The following is a 23,509-nucleotide window of genomic DNA, read 5'->3' on the forward strand; positions in this document are numbered from 1 at the left end:
GTGTATGGAGGCTGCTAGTCTCAGGGAGAGAAGAGCCAACCATATTGGATGTCAGTGGGGTCATCCAACCATCTGATGTGTACGAAGGTCTGTAGTCTCAGGGAGAGAAGAGTCGGCCATGTTGGATGTTACCATCCTTTTATTCACAGGGAGATAAGATGCAATATGCAGTACGGTGATGGTACCCGTATTTCGTCCCGAGGCTGTCCATGCACCATGGGCAGATTCCCCATCACTGATGGAACTTCTTATAACATGATGTAAGATTGAGACAGATGTTTAATCTGGTTTATATAGCAGCAGCAGATTCCCCAGCGCAGTACAAAGAATCACTGGGCCCTGTCCCGGGAGGGTTCACAATCTACACCAAAGGGAGCAGGATCATACAAAGACAATACAATCTCCTTACACACCCAGCACTCACTACTGTGGACATAACAGCAGCACAGAGTATTACAGCAGGGGAGCCGGTCAATCTTTTGTGAGGTCACAGTCTGACTGATGTAGTGCACTTTGCAGCACAGAGTATGTCAGGAATAAAGGAGAATGATCCCATTACAGACAGAGGTCCAGCAGCACAGAGTGTTTCAGGAATGGATTGTGCTGTGTGGGTGGTCAGCTGAATGAAGCAGGGATCCCAGCAGTACAGAGTATTTCAGGAGGGGTGCTGATCTCGTGAGAGATCACAAAAAGAAACTTACATAGCTGAAAGCAGCACAAAGTATTTAAGGAGAAAGAGAGGGGTTAGTGTGACACGGGATGCAGCATCTATGGTGTCAGTTTTATATATATACAGCTATGTCACATGGTATATACAGGTGTGGTGTCAGATCTCTATATACAGCTGTGTCACACGGTATATATCTGTGGGGTCAGGTCTCTATATACAGCTGTGTCACATGGTATATCTCTGTGGGGTCAGGTATCTATATACAGCCATGTCAGACGTTATTTCTGTGGTGTCAGATCTGTATATACAGCTGTGGTGTCAGGTCTCTATATACAGCCATGTTGTATGGTATATATTTGTGCTGCATGCAGTTTAGACCCCGTAGGGTGCTGAGTATTTATAGACGTATAATCCAGCCTGGCTGCTGTATATAGCAGGTGTACATACATGGTGCAGCTGCAGAGAGATGTACAGAACCCCCCTCCCCCTTCCCGGATGTTCTATAGTGACACCTTGTGGTAAATATGAGAAGCCCGCCCTTGCTAGTCACATGATTTACATTATTAGCTGCCATGATAGTGATATATATACACACACAACAATGCAGACACTGCTCTACATTGACTGCCCCCTATATTACAGCCCTCCCACTCTATAGTCATATATATGTATACCAGCACAGGTGGACACGGGGTAGAGCTGAGGGTCTTCACTATAGTCATATATATGTATACCAGCACAGGTGGGCACGGGGTAGAGCTGAGAGTCTCCACTATAGTCATATATCAGTGCGGGGGGGGGGGGGGGGGGGGGGGGGGTCTCCTCCATAGCTACACACGTCCTCCGGGAGTTCCCTCTACCTCTAGGTCCGGGGTATATGATGATTTAGGGGGTACCAGGTCTTATAGCTGCACATATCTGATGATCTCATTCAGGTCATAACCGGTCACAGCAAAGGACGAGCCCTGAGGGTCACAGAAGCGCGCCCCGCAGATCTGGGTGTCAGTCACACACTCCGAGTGACGGTGCTCAACCTGCACAGAGCGAGAACCAGGATTACTATACAGCGGAGGGACGGCAGCCACAGCCCCGTATACATCACCTCAGTCACCCCCGCACTCCCCTATACATCACCTCAATCATGCCTGAATCCTCAGTGCGATGCAGCTGCCAGATCTGTATGAAGGAGTCCTCCGCCCCAGACAGCATCTGAGGGGAACCAGACAGGGGAGTCACCTATAGATGGCATGGAGAGGATGTGGACATATATCACACCTATAGAGGGTATGAGCATGTATACATGTGTATATATACATGTCCACACCCTGTTCATGACACCTATATATCTATACATGTATATATGTCCCTGTACATGACACCTATATATCTATACATGTATATATGTCCCTGTACATGACACCTATAAAGGACCTTACTCTTCCAGTCTCCGGAGCGATGTCCAGGGTGTAGATCCATCTGGCATGTGAATCTATCTCGGCACTTATGGCTCCGGTGCTGGCATCATACAGCCGGATCTGCCCTGTGCCGTAAGCTGCGGCTATCACCCCGTCCCACAGCTTCACCGAGGAGCAAGTCACTCTGCAGGATACAGGAGAAGGCCGTGGTCAGATACAGACAGCACAACGGACCGACAATGAACATGCAGCGCAGAGGGCGGCACAGAGGACGGCGCAGAGAGGGCAGCTGAGACAAGTGCTCTCACCCGTATGCAGAGATCTTTGTCACCAACCGGAAATCCTCCCCAGACTTCCAGACGCATAGCACCCCAGAGTCATCGGCCGTCACCAGGTCAGAATCCCGCTCCTGTCGGGTACAGAGGAGGTCATACACATGCATAGTGTGTGCAGTAACAGGAAGTAAGTGAACCCTTCAGATTCTGTACTGACGACGGATAGAACCAGATTGTTCTCATACATAATTATTATTTGTCGGCGCAACTCCAGCATGCTCAGGTCTGGCCGAACCTGGAGAAATCGCATTGGATTACAGGCAGAACATTACACATAACATCTTATAGACCCTATAGAGGCCGTCTCCGCCAGCCAGACGTTCCCTGCTGCTGTGGATGAGAGCAGCCAATGTTCAAGAGGAATTGTGGATCATTCTGTACAGCACATGTATTCAGTATGCAGCAGGAGGTAAGTAACCCATACCACCCACTACTCCATACTGACCGCACCTGCAGAAGGAGGTAAGTAACCCATACCACCCACTACTCCATACTGACCGCACCTGCAGCAGGAGGTAAGTAACCCATACCACCCACTACTCCATACTGACCACACCTGCAGCAGGAGGTAAGTAACCCATACCACCCACCACTCCATACTGACCGCACCTGCAGAAGGAGGTAAGTAACCCATACCACCCACCACTCCATACTGACCGCACCTGCAGCAGGAGGTAAGTAACCCATACCACCCACTACTCCATACTGACCACACCTGCAGCAGGAGGTAAGTAACCATACCACCCACCACTCCATACTGACCGCACCTGCAGCAGGAGGTAAGTAACCCATACCACCCACCACTCCATACTGACCGCACCTGCAGCAGGAGGTAAGTAACCCATACCACCCACTACTCCATACTGACCACACCTGCAGCAGGAGGTAAGTAACCCATACCACCCACTACTCCATACTGACCACACCTGCAGCAGGAGGTAAGTAACCCATACCACCCACCACTCCATACTGACCGCACCTGCAGCAGGAGGTAAGTAACCATTACCACCCACCACTCCATACTGACCGCACCTGCAGAAGGAGGTAAGTAACCCATACCACCCACTACTCCATACTGACTGCACCTGCAGCAGGAGCGGTCAGTATGGAGAGGTGGGTGGTATGTGGTATGAGTTACTTACCTCCTGCTGCAGGTGCGGTCAGTATGGAGTAGTGGGTGGTATGGGTTACTTACCTCCTGCTGCAGTCAGTATGGAGTGGTGGGTGGTATGGTTACTTACCTCCTGCTGCAGGTGTGGTCAGTATGGAGTAGTGGGTGGTATGGTTACTTACCTCTTGCTGCAGGTGTGGTCAGTATGGAGGGGTGGGTGGTATGGGTTACTTACCTCCTGCTGCAGGTGTGGTCAGTATGGAGTAGTGGGTGGTATGGTTACTTACCTCCTGCTGCAGGTGTGGTCAGTATGGAGTGGTGGGTGGTATGGGTTACTTACCTCCTGCTGCAGTCAGTATGGAGTGGTGGGTGGTAGGGTTACTTACCTCTTGCTGCAGGTGTGGTCAGTATGGAGTAGTGGGTGGTATGGGTTACTTACCTCCTGCTGCAGCCAGTATGGAGGGGTGGGTGGTATGGTTACTTACCTTGCCCTCACAGGTCTCGCAGGCTATATCAGTAATAGGGTCCCTGTGTTCTGCCAGGACCTCCGCCAGTGTGATGTTCGTGCCTTTAGCGGGGATGTCGAACACCAGGACGAGACCAGAGGACGTCCCTGCAGAGAGAAGAGTAACAATCACCGTGATGACAGCCGCCTCCAGCCAGCATCTCGTCCATCAGTAACCCTCTATCCCCCGCCCCACACCCCTCCATATTACCATACTGACCCCGCCCCCACATCCCTCCATATTACTATACTGACCCCCCACACCCCTCCATATTACCATACTGCCCCTGCCCCCACACCCCTCCATATTACCATACTGACCCCCCACACCCCTCCATATTACCATACTGCCCCTGCCCCCACACCCCTCCATATTACCATACTGACCCCCCACACCCCTCCATATTACCATACTGCCCCTGCCCCCACACCCCTCCATATTACCATACTGACCCCCCACACCCCTCCATATTACCATACTGCCCCTGCCCCCACACCCCTCCATATTACCATACTGACCCCCCACACCCCTCCATATTACCATACTGACCCCCCACACCCCTCCATATTACCATACTGACCCCCCACACCCCTCCATATTACCATACTGACCCCCCACACCCCTCCATATTACCATACTGACCCCCCACACCCCTCCATATTACCATACTGACCCCCCACACCCCTCCATATTACCATACTGACCCCCCACACCCCTCCATATTACCATACTGACCCCGCCCCCACCCAGGACAGGGGAGACGTGCACCAGTGAGACTTCTCACCCCGCATATCTCACCTACACAGATGTAGCGTCCTCCCACCGGGGCAATGCCACGGGCAAATACGGCCTGAGCTGTTCAGGGAGAGAAGCATCGCACCATTAGCCACCATCACAGCACAGAGACCCTATCATACAGTGAGCACCACCTACCCTGCGGAGTCTCCAGGGCATCAAGAGCGTGCCAGTACACCATGATAGAGCCGTCAGACTCGTACATCTGTCAGATGGAGGAGGAAAGAAAGAATGAGTCTGAGGCCAGCAATGTGTGAGACGGGAACCCGAGGGCAGACGGCTACTGGATTACCTGGATTCCCTTCTGGGAGGTGAGAACCAGCAGAACCCGGGAGGGCAGAACACACCAGGAGGCCTGCGGAAATACAGGAATAAGAGGCTGCAGTAACCATGTCTGGCCACTAGGGGGATATACAACATATATACAATAAGAGGCTGCAGTAACCATGACTGACCACTAGGGGGATATATATACACAGTATATACAATAATAGGCTGCAGTAACCATGTCTGACCACTAGGGGGATATACAACATATATACAATAAGAGGCTGCAGTAACCATGTCTGACCACTAGGGGGGGGGGATATACACAGTATATACAATAATAGGCTGCAGTAACCATGTCTGACCACTAGGGGGATATACAACATATATACAATAAGAGGCTGCAGTAACCATGTCTGACCACTAGGGGGGGGGGGGGATATACACAGTATATACAATAATAGGCTGCAGTAACCATGTCTGACCACTAGGGGGGGGGGGGGGGGATATACACAGTATATACAATAATAGGCTGCAGTAACCATGTCTGACCACTAGGGGGGGGGGGGGATATACACAGTATATACAATAATAGGCTGCAGTAACCATGTCTGACCACTAGGGGGGGGGGGGGGGGGGGGGGGGATATACACAGTATATACAATAATAGGCTGCAGTAACCATGACTGACCACTAGGGGTATATATACTACAAGTGACTGCAGTAACCTCTTTATGTATATACCAGGGGTCCTCCAGCTGTCTGGACCCCGGCTGCAGCGCTGCTCCCCTTTGTACAGTAACTATGAGCGCTCATACAGAAAGGGAGCTATTGGCGTCCTCTGTCAGTCACTTGTGGCCGCAACGGTCTCTTGTGACTTGTGTGTGACTGCAGTGGGGTCTCTATACAAACGGGGGGCACTATATACTCCGGGGGGAGCGCACGGGGGGCACTATATACTCCGGGGGGAGCGCACGGGGGGCACTATATACTCCGGGGGGAGCGCACGGGGGGCACTATATACTCCGGGGGGAGCGCACGGGGGGCACTATATACTCCGGGGGGAGCGCACGGGGGCACTATATACTCCGGGGGAGGGTGGGGGGTTGGGGGACTATATACTCCTGGGGGAGCGCACGGGGGGGGGGGGGGCACTATATACTCCGGGGGGAGCACTATATACTCCGGGGGGAGCGCACAGGGGGCACTATATACTCCTGGGGGAGCGCACAGGGGGCTATATAGGGGCTGGTGATAGAGAAAAATAAACTGCCAGTTTTCCCACTAATAAGCAGCAATTCTGTATGTAAATAGTTCAACCTTTGTGAAGTGTTACTAAAAAACATTTCTTACTGATGTTCAGCTCTGACAGTCACCTGACTATAGACCCCGCTAAGTGGAGCGTCACCTGACTATAGACCCCGCTAAGTGGAGCGTCACCTGACTATAGACCCCGCTAAGTGGAGCGTCACCCGACTATAGACCCCGCTAAGTGGAGCGTCACCCGACTATAGACCCCGCTAAGTGGAGCGTCACCCGACTATAGACCCCGCTAAGTGGAGCGTCACCTGACTATAGACCCCGCTAAGTGGAGCGTCACCTGACTATAGACCCCGCTAAGTGGAGCGTCACCCGACTATAGACCCCGCTAAGTGGAGGGTCACCTGACTATAGACCCCAGTAAGTGGAGGGTCACCCGACTATAGACCCCGGTAAGTGGAGGGTCACCTGACTATAGACCCCGCTAAGTGGAGCGTCTCCTGACTATAGACCCCGCTAAGTGGAGCGTCTCCTGACTATAGACCCCGCTAAGTGGAGGGTCACCTGACTATAGACCCCGCTAAGTGGAGGGTCACCTGACTATAGACCCCGGTAAGTGGAGGGTCACCCGACTATAGACCCCGGTAAGTGGAGGGTCACCTGACTATAGACCCCGGTAAGTGGAGGGTCACCTGACTATAGACCCCGCTAAGTGGAGGGTCACCTGACTATAGACCCCGGTAAGTGGAGGGTCACCTGTAAGTCATGGTCACTGCAGCCATTTGTAGTATAAACCCCCACCCCAGCCGTCGGTCTCGGTTACTGCAGCCCCTTGCTGTATACACACAGGAGCAGACTATACTTGGTGTATATATACTCGGCAGTGCTGATAACTGACCTGTGTGATGAGAGAAGAGCTGAGCGCCACGCTTCCCTCCTTGGACTGCAGCCTATTGTATATATGTTATATGTCTCCCCCCAGTGGTCGGTCCTGGTTACTGCAGCCTATTGTATATATGTTGTATGTCTCCCCCCAGTGGTCGGTCCTGGTTACTGCAGCCTATTATTGTATATATGTTGTATATCACCCCCCCAGTGGTCGGTCCTGGTTACTGCAGCCTATTGTATATATGTTGTATGTCTCCCCCCAGTGGTCGGTCCTGGTTACTGCAGCCTATTATTGTATATATGTTGTATATCACCCCCCAGTGGTCGGTCCTGGTTACTGCAGCCTATTATTGTATATATGTTATATGTCTCCCCCAGTGGTCGGTCCTGGTTACTGCAGCCTATTGTATATATGTTGTATGTCTCCCCCCAGTGGTCGGTCCTGGTTACTGCAGCCTATTGTATATATGTTGTATGTCTCCCCCCAGTGGTCGGTCCTGGTTACTGCAGCCTATTGTATATATGTTGTATGTCTCCCCCCAGTGGTCAGTCCTGGTTACTGCAGCCTATTGTATATATGTTGTATGTCTCCCCCCAGTGGTCGGTCCTGGTTACTGCAGCCTATTGTATATATGTTGTATGTCTCCCCCCAGTGGTCGGTCATGGTTACTGCAGCCTATTATTGTATATATGTTGTATGTCTCCCCCCAGTGGTCGGTCCTGGTTACTGCAGCCTATTGTATACATGTTGTATATCACCCCCAGTCGTCAGTCCTGGTTACTGCAGCCTATTGTATATATGTTGTATGTCTCCCCCCAGTGGTCGGTCATGGTTACTGCAGCCTATTATTGTATATATGTTGTATGTCTCCCCCCAGTGGTCGGTCCTGGTTACTGCAGCCTATTGTATACATGTTGTATATCACCCCCAGTCGTCAGTCCTGGTTACTGCAGCCTATTGTATATATGTTGTATGTCTCCCCCCAGTGGTCAGTCCTGGTTACTGCAGCCTATTGTATATATGTTGTATGTCTTCCCCCAGTGGTCGGTCCTGGTTACTGCAGCCTATTGTATATATGTTGTATGTCTCCCCCAGTGGTCGGTCCTGGTTACTGCAGCCTATTGTATATATGTTGTATGTCTCCCCCAGTGGTCGGTCCTGGTTACTGCAGCCTATTGTATATATGTTGTATGTCTCCCCCAGTGGTCGGTCCTGGTTACTGCAGCCTATTGTATACATGTTGTATATCACCCCCAGTCGTCAGTCCTGGTTACTGCAGCCTATTGTATATATGTTGTATGTCTCCCCCCAGTGGTCAGTCCTGGTTACTGCAGCCTATTGTATATATGTTGTATGTCTCCCCCCAGTGGTCGGTCCTGGTTACTGCAGCCTATTGTATATATGTTGTATGTCTCCCCCCAGTGGTCGGTCCTGGTTACTGCAGCCTATTGTATATATGTTGTATGTCTCCCCCCAGTGGTCAGTCCTGGTTACTGCAGCCTATTGTATATATGTTGTATGTCTCCCCCCAGTGGTCGGTCCTGGTTACTGCAGCCTATTGTATATATGTTGTATGTCTCCCCCCAGTGGTCGGTCCTGGTTACTGCAGCCTATTGTATATATGTTGTATGTCTCCCCCCAGTGGTCGGTCCTGGTTACTGCAGCCTATTGTATATATGTTGTATGTCTCCCCCCAGTGGTCGGTCCTGGTTACTGCAGCCTATTGTATATATGTTGTATATCTCCCCCCAGTGGTCGGTCCTGGTTACTGCAGCCTATTGTATATATGTTGTATATCACCCCCAGTGGTCGGTCCTGGTTACTGCAGCCTATTGTATATATGTTGTATGTCTCCCCCCAGTGGTCGGTCCTGGTTACTGCAGCCTATTGTATATATGTTATATATCACCCCCCAGTGGTCGGTCCTGGTTACTGCAGCCCCTTGCTGTATACACACAGGAGCAGACTATACTCGGTGTATATATACTCGGCAGTGCTGATAACTGACCTGTGTGATGAGAGAAGAGCTGAGCGCCACGCTTCCCTCCTTGGACTGCAGCTGTCGGTGGGAGAAGCTGAGGCCGTCGGCGGAGGCGCTCACCATGTTGACGGTGTTGGCGTGCACCACGGTGAAGTAGGTGAGGCTGCGGTCAGTGAGGGGCAGCACGCTGAGGTTATTGTACAGGGCCGAGGCGCTGCTCTTCATCTGGATGCTCTTATCCTTCCGGTACATGATGGCGGCGGGGATATCACCGGCTCCGCCGTCCTCCTCAGCCTCTACCGTCCTGGTTGTTATAGTTACGTTTCATCGTCATAATAAATAGCCCAGTCACGTGGTGTATATGAAGCCCCCTGACGGCTCTGGTTGCCTGGTAACCATCGTGTTACTCTTGTGACGTCATTTCCGTCGCGCCGCTCTACCTTGGTTTCCTAGCAACCGGCTGAGTCTCCATGACGTCATCTTTAATGGACCCGGAGTCCTAGTTGCCTGGTAACGGGTGACAGACTGATCGCGATCACGATGAGCAGCAAGACCGGAGAGCGGGCCCGGGGCGGGACGTCAGGACAGGTAGTATCCCCGGTGTGCGGGGTAACCATGACAACCGGGGGGGGGGGGTACTCGGGGTCATGTGACATTCTGTACATCCCTCCCGTCATAATATAGAGGAATTATCCGCGGAGACCGTATACATGGCGGAGGAGGAGGGGAGGATGACAGTATGACGTACATAGCACCCCCATATCATACACAGCACCCCCCCCCCCTGTCACACACGCACAGCCCCTATCACACAGCGCCCCCCATATCATACACAGCGCCCCCCCCCGTCACACACGCACACAGCACCCCCCCCCCTATCACACACGCACAGCCCCTATCATACACACACAGCGCCCCCCCCGTCACACACGCACAGCCCCTATCATACGCACACAGCACCCCCCCCCCCCCTATCACACACACAGCCCCTATCATACACACACAGCGCCCCCCCCATATCATACACACAGCACCCCCCTATCACACACACAGCGCCCCCCCTATCATACACACACAGCACCCCCCCCATATCATACACACAGCACCCCCCTATCATACACACAGCACCCCCCTATCACACACACAGCGCCCCCCCTATCATACACACACAGCGCCCCCCCATATCATACACACATCACACACACAGCGCCCCCCCTATCATACACACACAGCACCCCCCCTATCATACACACACAGCGCCCCCCCTATCATACACACAGCGCCCCCCCCTATCATACACACACAGCCCCTATCATACACACACAGCCCCTATCATACACACACAGCCCCTATCATACACACACAGCGCCTATCATACACACACAGCGCCCCCCCATATCATACACACATCACACACACAGCGCCCCCCCTATCATACACACACAGCACCCCCCCTATCATACACACACAGCGCCCCCCCTATCATACACACACAGCCCCTATCATACACACACAGCGCCCCCCCTATCATACACACACAGCCCCTATCATACACACACAGCGCCCCCTCTATCACACACACAGCGCCCCTCATATCATACACACACAGCACCTATCATACACACACAGCCCCTCATATCATACACACAGCACCCCCCCTATCATACACACACAGCCCCTATCATACACACACAGCCCCTCATATCATACACACAGCACCCCCCCTATCATACACACACAGCCCCTATCATACACACACAGCCCCTATCATACACACACAGCCCCTATCATACACACACAGCCCCTATCATACACACACAGCGCCCCCCCCTATCATACACACACAGCCCCTATCATACACACAGCACCCCCCCTATCATACACACAGCGCCCCCCCCTATCATACACACACAGCCCCTATCATACACACACAGCCCCTCCCCCTATCATACACACACAGCCCCTATCATACACACAGCACCCCCACCCTATCATACACACACAGCCCCTATCATACACACAGCGCCCCCCCCTATCATACACACACAGCCCCTATCATACACACAGCGCCCCCCCTATCATACACACAGCGCCCCCCATATCATACACTTAGCACCTATCATACACACACAGCACCCCCCCTATCATACACACACAGCCCCTATCATACACACAGCGCCCCCCCCTATCATACACACACAGCCCCTCCCCGTATCATACACACACAGCCCCTCCCCCTATCATACACACACAGCCCCTCATATCATACACACAGCGCCCCCCCCCCCTATCATACACACACAGCCCCTATCATACACACACAGCGCCCCCCCCCTATCATACACACACAGCCCCTCCCCCTATTATACACACACAGCCCCTATCATACACACAGCGCCCCCCCCTATCATACATACACAGCCCCTATCATACACACACAGCGCCCCCCCCTATCATACACACACAGCCCCTATCATACACACACAGCCCCTATCATACACACACAGCGCCCCCCCATATCATACACACAGCACCCCCCCTATCATACACACACAGCGCCCCCCCATATCATACACACACAGCGCCCCCCCATATCATACACACAGCACCCCCCCCATCATACACACACAGCGCCCCCCCATATCATACACACAGCCCCCCCCCCCCATCATACACACACAGCGCCCCCCATATCATACACACACAGCGCCCCCCCCATATCATACACACAGCACCCCCCCATCATACACACACAGCGCCCCCCATATCATACACACACAGCGCCCCCCCCTAATCATACACACAGCCCCTATCATACACACACAGCCCCTATCATACACACACAGCCCCTATCATACACACACAGCCCCTATCATACACACACAGCGCCCCCCCTATCATACACACACAGCCCCTATCATACACACACAGCGCCCCCTCTATCACACACACAGCGCCCCTCATATCATACACACACAGCACCTATCATACACACACAGCCCCTCATATCATACACACAGCACCCCCCCTATCATACACACACAGCCCCTATCATACACACACAGCCCTTCATATCATACACACAGCACCCCCCCTATCATACACACACAGCCCCTATCATACACACACAGCCCCTATCATACACACACAGCCCCTATCATACACACACAGCCCCTATCATACACACACAGCCCCTCATATCATACACACAGCACCCCCCCTATCATACACACACAGCCCCTATCATACACACACAGCCCCTATCATACACACACAGCCCCTCATATCATACACACAGCACCCCCCCTATCATACACACACAGCCCCTATCATACACACACAGCCCCTATCATACACACACAGCCCCTATCATACACACACAGCCCCTATCATACACACACAGCCCCTATCATACACACACAGCGCCCCCCCCCTATCATACACACACAGCCCCTATCATACACACAGCGCCCCCCCCTATCATACACACAGCGCCCCCCCCTATCATACACACACAGCCCCTATCATACACACACAGCCCCTATCATACACACACAGCGCCCCCCCTATCATACACACACAGCCCCTATCATACACACAGCGCCCCCCCCTATCATACACACACAGCCCCTCCCCCTATCATACACACACAGCCCCTATCATACACACAGCGCCCCCCCCTATCATACACACAGCGCCCCCACCCTATCATACACACACAGCCCCTATCATACACACAGCGCCCCCCCCTATCATACACACACAGCCCCTATCATACACACAGCGCCCCCCATATCATACACACAGCACCTATCATACACACACAGCACCCCCCCCCTATCATACACACACAGCCCCTATCATACACACAGCGCCCCCCCTATCATACACACACAGCCCCTCCCCGTATCATACACACACAGCCCCTCCCCCTATCATACACACACAGCCCCTCATATCATACACACAGCGCCCCCCCCCTATCATACACACACAGCCCCTATCATACACACACAGCGCCCCCCCCTATCATACACACACAGCCCCTCCCCCTATTATACACACACAGCCCCTATCATACACACAGCGCCCCCCCCTATCATACATACACAGCCCCTATCATACACACACAGCGCCCCCCCCATCATACACACACAGCCCCTATCATACACACACAGCGCCCCCCCATATCATACACACAGCACCCCCCCCTATCATACACACACAGCGCCCCCCATATCATACACACACAGCGCCCCCCCATATCATACACACAGAACCCCCCCATCATACACACACAGCGCCCCCCATATCATACACACACAGCGCCCCCCCCTAATCATATACACAGCCCCTATCATACACACACAGCGCCCCCCCTATCATACACACACAGCGCCCCCACTATCATACACACAGCGCCCCCATATCATCTCCACATATACAGCGCCCCCATATCATCTCCACATATACCACATACACAGCGCCCCCATATCATCTCCACATACACAGCGCCCCCATATCATCTCCACATATACCACATACACAGCGCCCCCATATCATCTCCACATATACCACATACACAGCGCCCCCATATCATCTCCACATATACAGCGCCCCCATATCATCTCCACATATACCACATACACAGCGCCCCCATATCATCTCCACATATACCACATACACAGCGCCCCCATATCATCTCCACATATACTTTATACAGCGCCCCCATATCATCTCCACATATACCACATACACAGCGCCCCCATATCATCTCCACATATACCACTTACACAGCACCCCCATATCATCTCCACATATACCACATACACAGCGCCCCCATATCATCTCCACATATACCACTTACACAGCACCCCCATAACACCGCCATGTGTACACAGCCCCCTATGGCAGTGACCTTCTGTGTTGTTCAGCACTGTCTCCAGTTCTCACCCTCCGCACAGTATCCCACTCACCTGAGCTCTCCTCCTGATAGGACTACATGGCTTGTGTGCTCCAAAGTTCTTCTTCCCCAGCCAATGTTTTAAAGGGGTTATCCAGCGCTACAAAACATGGCCACTTTTCTCCCTACTGTTGTCTCCAGTTCAGGTGCGGTTTGCAATTAAGCTCCTTTTACTTCAATGGAACTGAGTTTCAAAACCCCACCCAATCTGGAGACAACAGTAGGGGGAAAGTGGCCATGTTTTTGTAGCGCTGGATAACCCCTTTAAAAGCTCCACTTGTTGCTCTCTGCATGAGTAATATGGGTCCTAGATCTCTACGACTGCAAATCTGTTCTCCTGAGATACCACCACCCACTGTATAGAGAAGGGCATTGAGGAATCACTATCAATAGGAAGTATAAGTGTCGGTCACTTAGGTACCTCTGCCTGTCCAGACATCTGTCCACAGGTATCAGAGGAGGCAGAGTGCACCAAGAAAACATTCCCTACAAAATTACACCTCCTCCACCAGGCTGGACTGTTCACACCTCACACATCGAATTCTGACACCCCACCTACCAATGGATCTGGATCCATCTGACTGGCCATGTACCTCTACAGGGATCTGGGTCCATCTAAACGCCCATGTACCTCTATGGGGATCTGGGTCCATCTGACTGGCCATGTTTCTCCACAGAGATCTGGATCCATCTGACCAACCATGTTTCTCCTCAGAGATCCAGATCCATCTGACCGGCCATGTTTCTCCACAGAGATCTAGATCCATCTGACCGGCCATGTTTCTCCACTAGGATCTGGATCCGTCTGACCAGCCATGTTTCTCCACAGAGATCTGCATCCATCTGACCAGCCATGTTTCTCCACTAGGCTCTGGATCCATCTGACTGGCCACGTTTCTATATAGAAATCTGGATCCATCTGAGCGGCCATGTTTCTCCACGGAGATCTGGATCCATCTGACTGCCCATGTTTCTCCACAGAGATCTGGATCCATCTGACCGGCCATGTTTCTCCACAGAGATTTGGATCCATGTGACTGGCCATGTTTCTCCACAGAGATCTGGATCCATCTGACCAGCCATGTTTCTCCACTAGGCTCTGGATCCACCTGACCGGCCATGTTTCTATATAGAAATCTGGATCGATCTGACCGGTCATGTTTCTCCACAGAGATCTGGATCCATCTGACTGGCCATGTACCTCTGCAGGGATCTGGGTCCATCTAACCGCCCATGTACCTCTACAGGGATCTGGATCCATCTGACCCACCATGTTTCTCCGCAGAGATCTGAATCCATCTGACCGGCCATGTTTCTCCGCAGAGATCTGTATCCATCTGACCGGCCATGTTTCTCAACAGAGATCTGGATCCATCTGACTGGCTATGTTTCTCCACAGAGATCTGGATCCATCTGACCGGCCATGTTTCTCCACTAGGTTCTGGATACATCTGACCGGCCATGTTTCTCCACTAGGTTCTGGATCTATCTGACCGGCCATGTTTCTCCACTAGGTTTTGGATCCATCTGACCGGCCATAAACAAAGCCACAAGGCTAGCAGTGAGATCTGGGTCCTGCCTAGTCTGCCTAGTCGCTCTGACCACTGTATTTTCCCATGTCATGTGGATTCACACTGATCCCAAGAAAACTGATCTCTCTGAGATCCAAGGGTGAGAGGGTCATGAGTGTGTAGGCAGCATTGATTGATGCTCTTAGGGCGGCACAGTGAAGGTGGTAGCTGGAGGGCAGGTCTGGGGGGTGTATAAGGGACAGGGGTCATTTATAGGGTCCTCTGTAGTAACACCTAAGGGTTAATGATGTTCCTATCAGTGGTGTGGTAATTCTGGGATCATCACATATTGACGTGTTTGGTGGTGCAGCCATTGTGTACCCATCATCCCCCTCTCCTCATCGTCAGGTGTGTAGGGCCCTGGGGCCACGAATCACACGGCAAGTTAAACACACAGCTACATCCATGGGAGAACAGAGATCACATTCATCCCTAAGGAAGAGAGTAACGGTGACACCAGGTCCCATAGTCCCCTGTAAGTCATAAGCAGACCCCCGGTATTGTAGTGTGGTAGATGGAGGGATCTGGAGCTGCTGGTTACACCTGGAGATCTTCTCAGCTCCCACCAACAGCTTTGGCCTACATTTTCTTATTGGCCTATTTCTTATGTGCCGCAAGATGAAGGGTTTCCTATAGGGGGTCCTTGTTTAGAACACATAATTATGTTCCCCCATTATACACCGTGTAGTCAGCCATGCTTTCTCCTGTCCCCCTGCTCCTTGGTCAGTCCATGTATTCTCCGACCACTTTGCCCTCAGTGTAAGGTTATTATGGACACCGGACAGTCTGTAATGTTATGGACCAGCGGTGTCCAAACTTTCCAGCTGTCCAAAACTTCAATTCCCATCATGCCAGGACAACATAGAAACATAGAAGATTGTCTGCAGAAAAAGTCCACTTGGTCCATCTTATTACCCTTCTTAGAATCTTAGGATATATATATGTTTATACCAGGTAGGTTTACATTCAGTTATTGTAGATTTACCAACAACATCTGCTGGAGGACCCCAGGTTGGGCACCCATGTTATAGACTGATCACTATCGTCATCCCTTCTCCATCAACCTATGATTGAAGGAATTATCCAAACATTGTGTCTCCAGGCCATGCCACGTGTCGGTGCCTCCAAGTCTCGGGGTGACAAGTCTCGCTCAGTGACCGTAGCTCCACTCCCACAAGTGACCGTGGACATCATCCCGGGACGCTTCACTGAGGATGACTGGATGTCCATGGTGATGACTGAGGATGGAGAAGATGCAGTGGGAGACCTGGTGGATGCTTTGATGGACCGTGTCATGGAAGAGTGTCTGATGGTCCACCTCCAGCATCAGGTACCAGCAGGAGGAGGAGGGGCTATAAGGGTTATATGGAATAGGGGGAGGAGTTATATAAAGCAGTGGGAGGAGTTATATGATGTAGTGGGAGGCATTATATGAAGTAGTGGGAGGGATTATATAAAGTTATAGAAGGACTTATATAAAGTTATGGAAGGAGTTATATGAAGTTATGGGAGGAGTTATATGGAGTAGTGGGAGGAGTTATATGAAGTAAGAAGTTATGTGATCATAAATGTAACACTTACAATACATATATATGTTTCTCATCTGGCACGCTTGACCTCTTCCAGTTGATCCCATACACTGTCAGTCAAGCGCGGGACGCTATGGTGCAGATGGTCCAGTGGACGTTTGTGGCCAGAGATGAGGGAGACATGGAGTCGCATACGGGAAAGAACGTGCAGGAGGAGCCACAACCATGTCCTCATGACTCATGGGCACAGGGATGTGTGCCAGTCACCCAGCCAGCCCTCACACCTCGCTCCAGCCAGCCTCAGGTATGTGCAATCCCCCTGTAGTGTCTGTACCCCTACACCTCCAGCATTCACCTCACCCTGTATATTGTACACCTACAGGTATCGCCTCGGCATTCCATTACTGGTATCCCAGAACAAGAGGAGACCTCACAGGCAGAAGACCCTCCAGGTGCTGAGGAGGATCCTCCTGTGACTTCCCAGAAAGAGACCCCCACACCCAGTGCAGAGCCCGACACCTCTGCGCCTTCAGCACCTCATCCAATTATACAACCAACCCCACCCAGCGCACCTCCAAAGAGCAAACCCCGATACCATCCCCATCGTGGTCCCCTCCGCTCCGCTGGCCTGAAGGAGATCACCAAGTCCTTGGAGGAGACCGAGAAGGAAATGTTGTTGGCGCAGGTGGTCAGAGATGAAACCTTAATTGATGAGAACATCCCCCTCCTACCCATGTCCCTCCACAACATCCTAAAGATCCAGCTGGGGAGACCTCCACAGAAGAAAGACGTTGTCTACGACCACGCCGGAAACGTCCTCTCTGTGCCCAGGGTGGAGCTCTCCAGACTCCCGCAGCACCCTGTCCGTCCTCGAGTAGAAGTCCTGGACGTGAGCAGAGAATCGGTAAAACTGTTGGGTTCTGATGTACGGAGAAGGGGCCGCCAAATCCCCAGAAGAAGACCCAATGTCAGCTCTGCATCCTGTGACCCTCCACAGATTTTCTCCACACAACACACCACCATAGTAGAGGACGAACCTGGCCGGGCCCCAGTGTCCTCCGCCATACTCCTAGACACCATGCCCCTGACACACGGGGTGATCCTGAGAGAGGGGGAAAGGACAGAGCGAGGGTCCGTGTACAGCCTACGACAGAGAGATCGCCACCCCCAGAGGAGAGAACTAAGGCCCATCCGAGCCTCCATCCCCACACCCAGCCTCCGTGTGGAGCAGCTTATCAAGAACAGCGTCCCCCAGGTGCAGCCCCTGGTCTCCTTCCTGTCACACTGAACCCAACGTCCATCACCACGTCCTCTTCATAATATACAGTATCATCTTCATCACTGGTATACAGTGCCATCCTCCTCACCTGTATACAGCTCCATCCTAATCATCTGTATACAGCCCCATCACCTCGTGCCATGTATCTACCACTTCCTGTACATCACCGGGTCTAATAAAGACTACGTCTCCAACTCCAGCAGTGTCATTTATTTAAAAGCACAAAGCAGCACAGAGGATGTCAGAAGAGGAGTGCGCTGATCTTATAGGGGAGGTCACCAAAGGGGCCAGTGATCGACCAACCACCAAAGCCCCACCCCAATACTCTGTGCTCCTCCTCCTTGACCTATCTTCTGCCGTTGACACAGTCGACCATTCCCTCCTCCTACAAACTCTTCCATCCCTTGGTGTCACCAGCTTGTCCTCTCCTGGATCTGCTGTCACCTCTCCAACCATCAGTGTCTTCCCCTCACACACCACTTCCTCTCCTTGCCCCCTCATTGTTGGTGTCCCCCAAGGCTCTGCCCTCTCCTCTTCTCCATCTATCTTTTCTCCGCTGCCTCGGCGTCACCTTTCATTCTGTCATTCAGACCCTGACCCTCTGCTGTCGTCTTCACCTCAAAAACATTTTCCGAATCCGCTTTTTTCTGAACTTTGTCCACAAAACTTCTGGTCCATGCTCTTATTATCTCCCACTTGGACTACTGTAACATCCTCCTCTTTGGCCTCCATCTAACATCCTTGCTCCTCGGTCTGTCCTCAAATCTGCTGCCAGACTAATCCACCTCTCCCATCGCTCTGCCAGTCTCTTCATTGACTCCATACTAGGCCGTCCCCAACCTGTCCCCTGCATATATCTCTAACCTGATTTCCCGCTACCGTCCCTCATACAACCTCCAATCCCCTAATGACCTCTGTCTGCTTCCTCCTTGTACCTCACACAACCACCTCCAAGATTTTTCTTGTGCTTCCCCCGTACTCTGAAACTCTCTACCCCATCACGTGTGGCTCTCATCCATTACAGAGACCGTCAAAAGCAGCTTAGAAACCAATCTCTTTATACCAGACTACAACCTACAATTACCCTGCTCCTCGCGGGCAGGCTCCTCTCTCCCTATGTAATACCTGGCGGGCAGGCTCCTCTCTCCCTATGTAATACCTGGCGGGCAGGCTCCTCTCTCCCTATGTAATACCTGGTGGGCAGTGTCCTCTCTCCCTATGTAATACCTGGCGGGCAGGCTTCTCTCTCCCTATGTAATACCTGGCGGACAGGCTCCTCTCTCCCTATGTAATACCTGGCAGGCAGGCTCCTCTCTCCCTATGTAATACCTGGCGGGCAGGCTCCTCTCTCCCTATGTAATACCTGGCGGGCAGGCTCCTCTCTCCCTATGTAAGCCCTGGCGGGCAAGCTCCTCTTTCCCTATGTAAGCCCTGGCGGGCAGGCTCCTCTCTCCCTGTGTAAGCCCTGGCGGGCAGGCTCCTCTCTCCCTATGTAATACCTGGTGGGCAGGCTCCTCTCTCCCTATGTAATACCTGGCGGGCAGGCTCCTCTCTCCCTATGTAATACTTGGCGGGCAGGCTCCTCTCTCCCTATGTAAGCCCTGGCGGGCAAGCTCCTCTTTCCCTATGTAAGCCCTGGCGGGCAGGCTCCTCTCTCCCTATGTAAGCCCTGGCGGGCAGGGTCCTCTCTCCCTATGTAATACCTGGCGGGCAGGCTCCTCTCTCCCTATGTAATACCTGGCGGGCAGGCTCCTCTCTCCCTATGTGATCCCTGGCGGGCAGGCTCCTCTCTCCCTATGTAATACCTGGCGGGCAGGCTCCTCTCTCCCGATGTAATTCCTGGCGGGCAGGCTCCTCTCTCCCTATGTAATACCTGGCGGGCAGGCTCCTCTCTCCCTATGTAATACCTGGCGGGCAGGCTCCTCTCTCCCTATGTAATACCTGGCAGGCAGGCTCCTCTCTCCCTATGTAAGCCCTGGCGGCCAGGCTCCTCTCTCCCTATGTAATACCTGGCGGGCAGGATCCTCTCTCCCTATGTAAGGCCTGGTGGGCAGGCTCCTCTCTCCCTATGTAATACCTGGCGGGCAGGCTCCTCTCTCCCTATGTAATACCTGGCGGGCAGGCTCCTCTCTCCCTATGTAATACCTGGCAGGCAGGCTCCTCTCTCCCTATGTAAGCCCTGGCAGGCAGGCTCCTCTCTCCCTATGTAATACCTGGCGGGCAGGCTCCTCTCTCCCATCTGTCATTTATTTATGTATATGTGTAAATTCTGTATCATCAGGAGAGGAGGGGGCTGATCTTATAGGAGAGGACACAGCAGCACAGAGGATGTCAGGAGAGGAGGGGCTGATCTTATAGGAGAGGACACAGCAGCACAGAGGATGTCAGGAGAGGAGGGGCTGATCTTATAGGAGAGGACACAGCAGCACAGAGGATGTCAGGAGAGGCTGATCTTATAGGGACATTACAGGGTTAGGGTTTCAGAGAGGACGGAGTAGGGTCCCAGCAGCACAGAGGATGTCAGGAGAGTAGGGGGCTGGTCTTATAGGGACATTACAGGGTTAGGGTTACATAGAGGACGGAGCAGGGTCCCAGCAGCACAGAGGATGTCAGGTCAGGCTGTGTTGAGGTCACATCCTTTGTATATATGAGGTTTCCTGTATGTTCCTACTGGTGTGGGGGTGGGGTCCCTGCAGACATCTTGCTGCGCTCCATGGCGGCCCCCAGGCCCACTCCCCCCCCCCCCCCCCCCCCCCCTCCTTGTGTGGAATGCGTTTGCTGTGACATGTGATGATGGATCGGGCACTATTACATATAATCTCTGTGTCCTCCCACAATCCCCCAGTAAGGGTATACAGCCTGGAATACAATAACAGGACTGCAGTGTTGACTGACAGCAACACAGACGGGAGAGGAGTACAAAGAGTCCGGCACACACTGACCTACCCCCTGGAGGGCAGAAAGGTCTGGGCCTTAAAGGGTTAAGGGTTCTAGTCTGACCATCACTGTATATCTTATTATAAGTGGGGGAACAGCTGATCATACTGGGATATGATGGGTTAATATAGACAGCATGGCCGGCCCAGTCACACAGCAAGGTCTGCTCTTTCCACACTGGGACAATGTTTGATGACTGCCCCTCCACCAGACCCCTCAATCAACTTGACTCCTCTATCCAATGTGGACTTCTCTGTCACTCTCCAGACTCTTCTGTCTGCCCCCAGTCTTCTCTGCCTCATCCGGACTCTTCTGTTTCCCTCCAGTATTCTCTGTCCTCTGTTTTCCTCCAGTCTTCTCTGTCCTCCCCTGAGAGGAGGCCGGTATTGTCACCGGGAGGAAGGTGATGATGTCACCGGGAGGAGGGTGATGATGTCACCGGGAGGAGGGTGATGATGTCACCGGGAGGAGGGTGATGATGTCACCGGGAGGAGGGTGATGATGTCACCGGGAGGAGGGTGATGATATCACCGAGAGGAGGGTGATGATGTCACCGGGAGGAGGGTGATGATGTCACCGGGAGGAGGGTGATGATGTCACCGGGAGGAGGGTGATGATGTCACCGGGAGGAGGGTGATGATGTCACCAAGAGGAGGGTGATGTTGTTACCGGGAGGAGATGTTACCGGGAGGAAGGTGATGATGTCACCGGGAGGCAGGTGATGATGTCACCGGGAGGAAGGTGATGATGTCACCAAGAGGAGGGTGTTGTTGTTACCGGGAGGAGATGTCACTGGGAGGAGGGTGATGATGTCACCGGGAGGAGGGTGATGATGTCACCGGGAGGAGGGTGATGTTGTTACCAGGAGGAGATGTTACCGGGAGGAAGGTGATGATGTCACCGGGAGGCAGGTGATGATGTCACCGGGAGGAAGGGGATGATGTCACCGGGAGGAGGGTGATGATGTCACCGGGAGGAGGGTGATGTTGTTACCGGGAGGAGATGTTACCGGGAGGAAGGTGATGATGTCACCGGGAGGCAGGTGATGATGTCACCGGGAGGAAGGTGATGATGTCACCAAGAGGAGGGTGTTGTTGTTACCGGGAGGAGATGTCACTGGGAGGAGGGTGATGATGTCACCGGGAGGAGGGTGATGATGTCACCGGGAGGAGGGTGATGTTGTCACCGGGAGGAGGGTGATGATGCACTATTCTGGGGATGACTGTGATACATTATATTTTCGCGTGTTGATGACATGGCGGCCGCCCCAGGACCCGGCTCCTCAGCTGTGACTCTTATCAGGACTGTCAGTGACCCTATAAAGATCTGACCCATCGATAAAGATGGAGGCCTCCCTTTGAGCGGGGGGGGGGGGGGGGGGGGGGGCTGGGCACTCACTAATATACCTGTAATATTACTCCTCCCATATACCGTACAAGATATAGCTATATGTTACACAAGTGATACATTGTACATAGCTAGTCCTGCTCTGTATCCAGTGTAGACAATGCTCTGTGAGCACCAGACTGATACATTGTACATAGCTAGTCCTGCTCTCAGCTGTATCCAGTGTAGACAATGCTCTGTGAGCTCCAGACTGATACATTGTACATAGCTAGTCCTGCTCTCAGCTGTATCCAGTGTAGACAATGCTCTGTGAGCTCCAGTCTGATACATTGTACATAGCTAGTTCGGCTCTGTATCCAGTGTAGACAATGCTCTGTGAGCTCCAGACTGATACATTGTACACAGCTAGTCCTCCTCCCCTATGATTCTCAGTAGTCCCTGCTGGGACAGTATACAGTATAAATAACAGTCACCTACGCCCGCCCGATACTATAAACACTGATGGTATTACGGCTGTGTGAATGTGGTCGTATTCTGGCAATTACATAATGAACTATAGAGATGGGGCCGGGTGTCCTGCCAGTCACTGACCTCACCGTCTGTTAATGTATAACAGGGCGTCTAGAGACCTGTCAGCTGCCGGCTCTAGGACCC

At 52.6% G+C, this 23,509-nt stretch overlaps 2 protein-coding genes across 3 annotated transcripts; one reads left to right on the forward strand and one right to left on the reverse strand.

The window, feature by feature from the left end:
• Nucleotides 1-1,476: 1,476 nt before the first annotated feature.
• WDR54 (WD repeat domain 54) lies at nucleotides 1,477-9,650 on the reverse strand. Its single transcript, XM_069977083.1, has 9 exons — nucleotides 9,257-9,650; nucleotides 5,125-5,187; nucleotides 4,971-5,037; nucleotides 4,836-4,892; nucleotides 4,017-4,144; nucleotides 2,394-2,494; nucleotides 2,107-2,269; nucleotides 1,805-1,879; nucleotides 1,477-1,704 (listed from the first exon to the last, which is right to left on the reverse strand). The coding sequence occupies exons 1-9, from the start codon at nucleotides 9,479-9,481 to the stop codon at nucleotides 1,573-1,575; spliced, it is 1,011 nt and encodes a 336-aa protein (XP_069833184.1). The 5' UTR covers nucleotides 9,482-9,650; the 3' UTR covers nucleotides 1,477-1,572.
• A 29-nt stretch (nucleotides 9,651-9,679) lies between these two features.
• On the forward strand, nucleotides 9,680-18,770 carry C7H2orf81 (chromosome 7 C2orf81 homolog). 2 transcript variants are annotated; one of them, XM_069977080.1, is made up of 4 exons: nucleotides 9,681-9,817; nucleotides 16,866-17,093; nucleotides 17,390-17,596; nucleotides 17,675-18,770. In XM_069977080.1, exons 1-4 carry the CDS (start codon nucleotides 9,770-9,772, stop codon nucleotides 18,578-18,580), a joined length of 1,389 nt encoding a protein of 462 aa, XP_069833181.1. In that variant the 5' UTR covers nucleotides 9,681-9,769; the 3' UTR covers nucleotides 18,581-18,770. The 2 variants fall into 2 exon arrangements, with proteins under 2 accessions (XP_069833183.1, XP_069833181.1); XM_069977082.1 differs by lacking the exon at nucleotides 16,866-17,093 and having other exon boundaries at nucleotides 9,680-9,817.
• Nucleotides 18,771-23,509: the final 4,739 nt, after the last annotated feature.

The sequence above is a fragment of the Dendropsophus ebraccatus genome, chromosome 7 (genome assembly GCF_027789765.1).
Source record: "Dendropsophus ebraccatus isolate aDenEbr1 chromosome 7, aDenEbr1.pat, whole genome shotgun sequence".
Taxonomy (NCBI): Eukaryota; Metazoa; Chordata; class Amphibia; order Anura; family Hylidae; genus Dendropsophus; species Dendropsophus ebraccatus.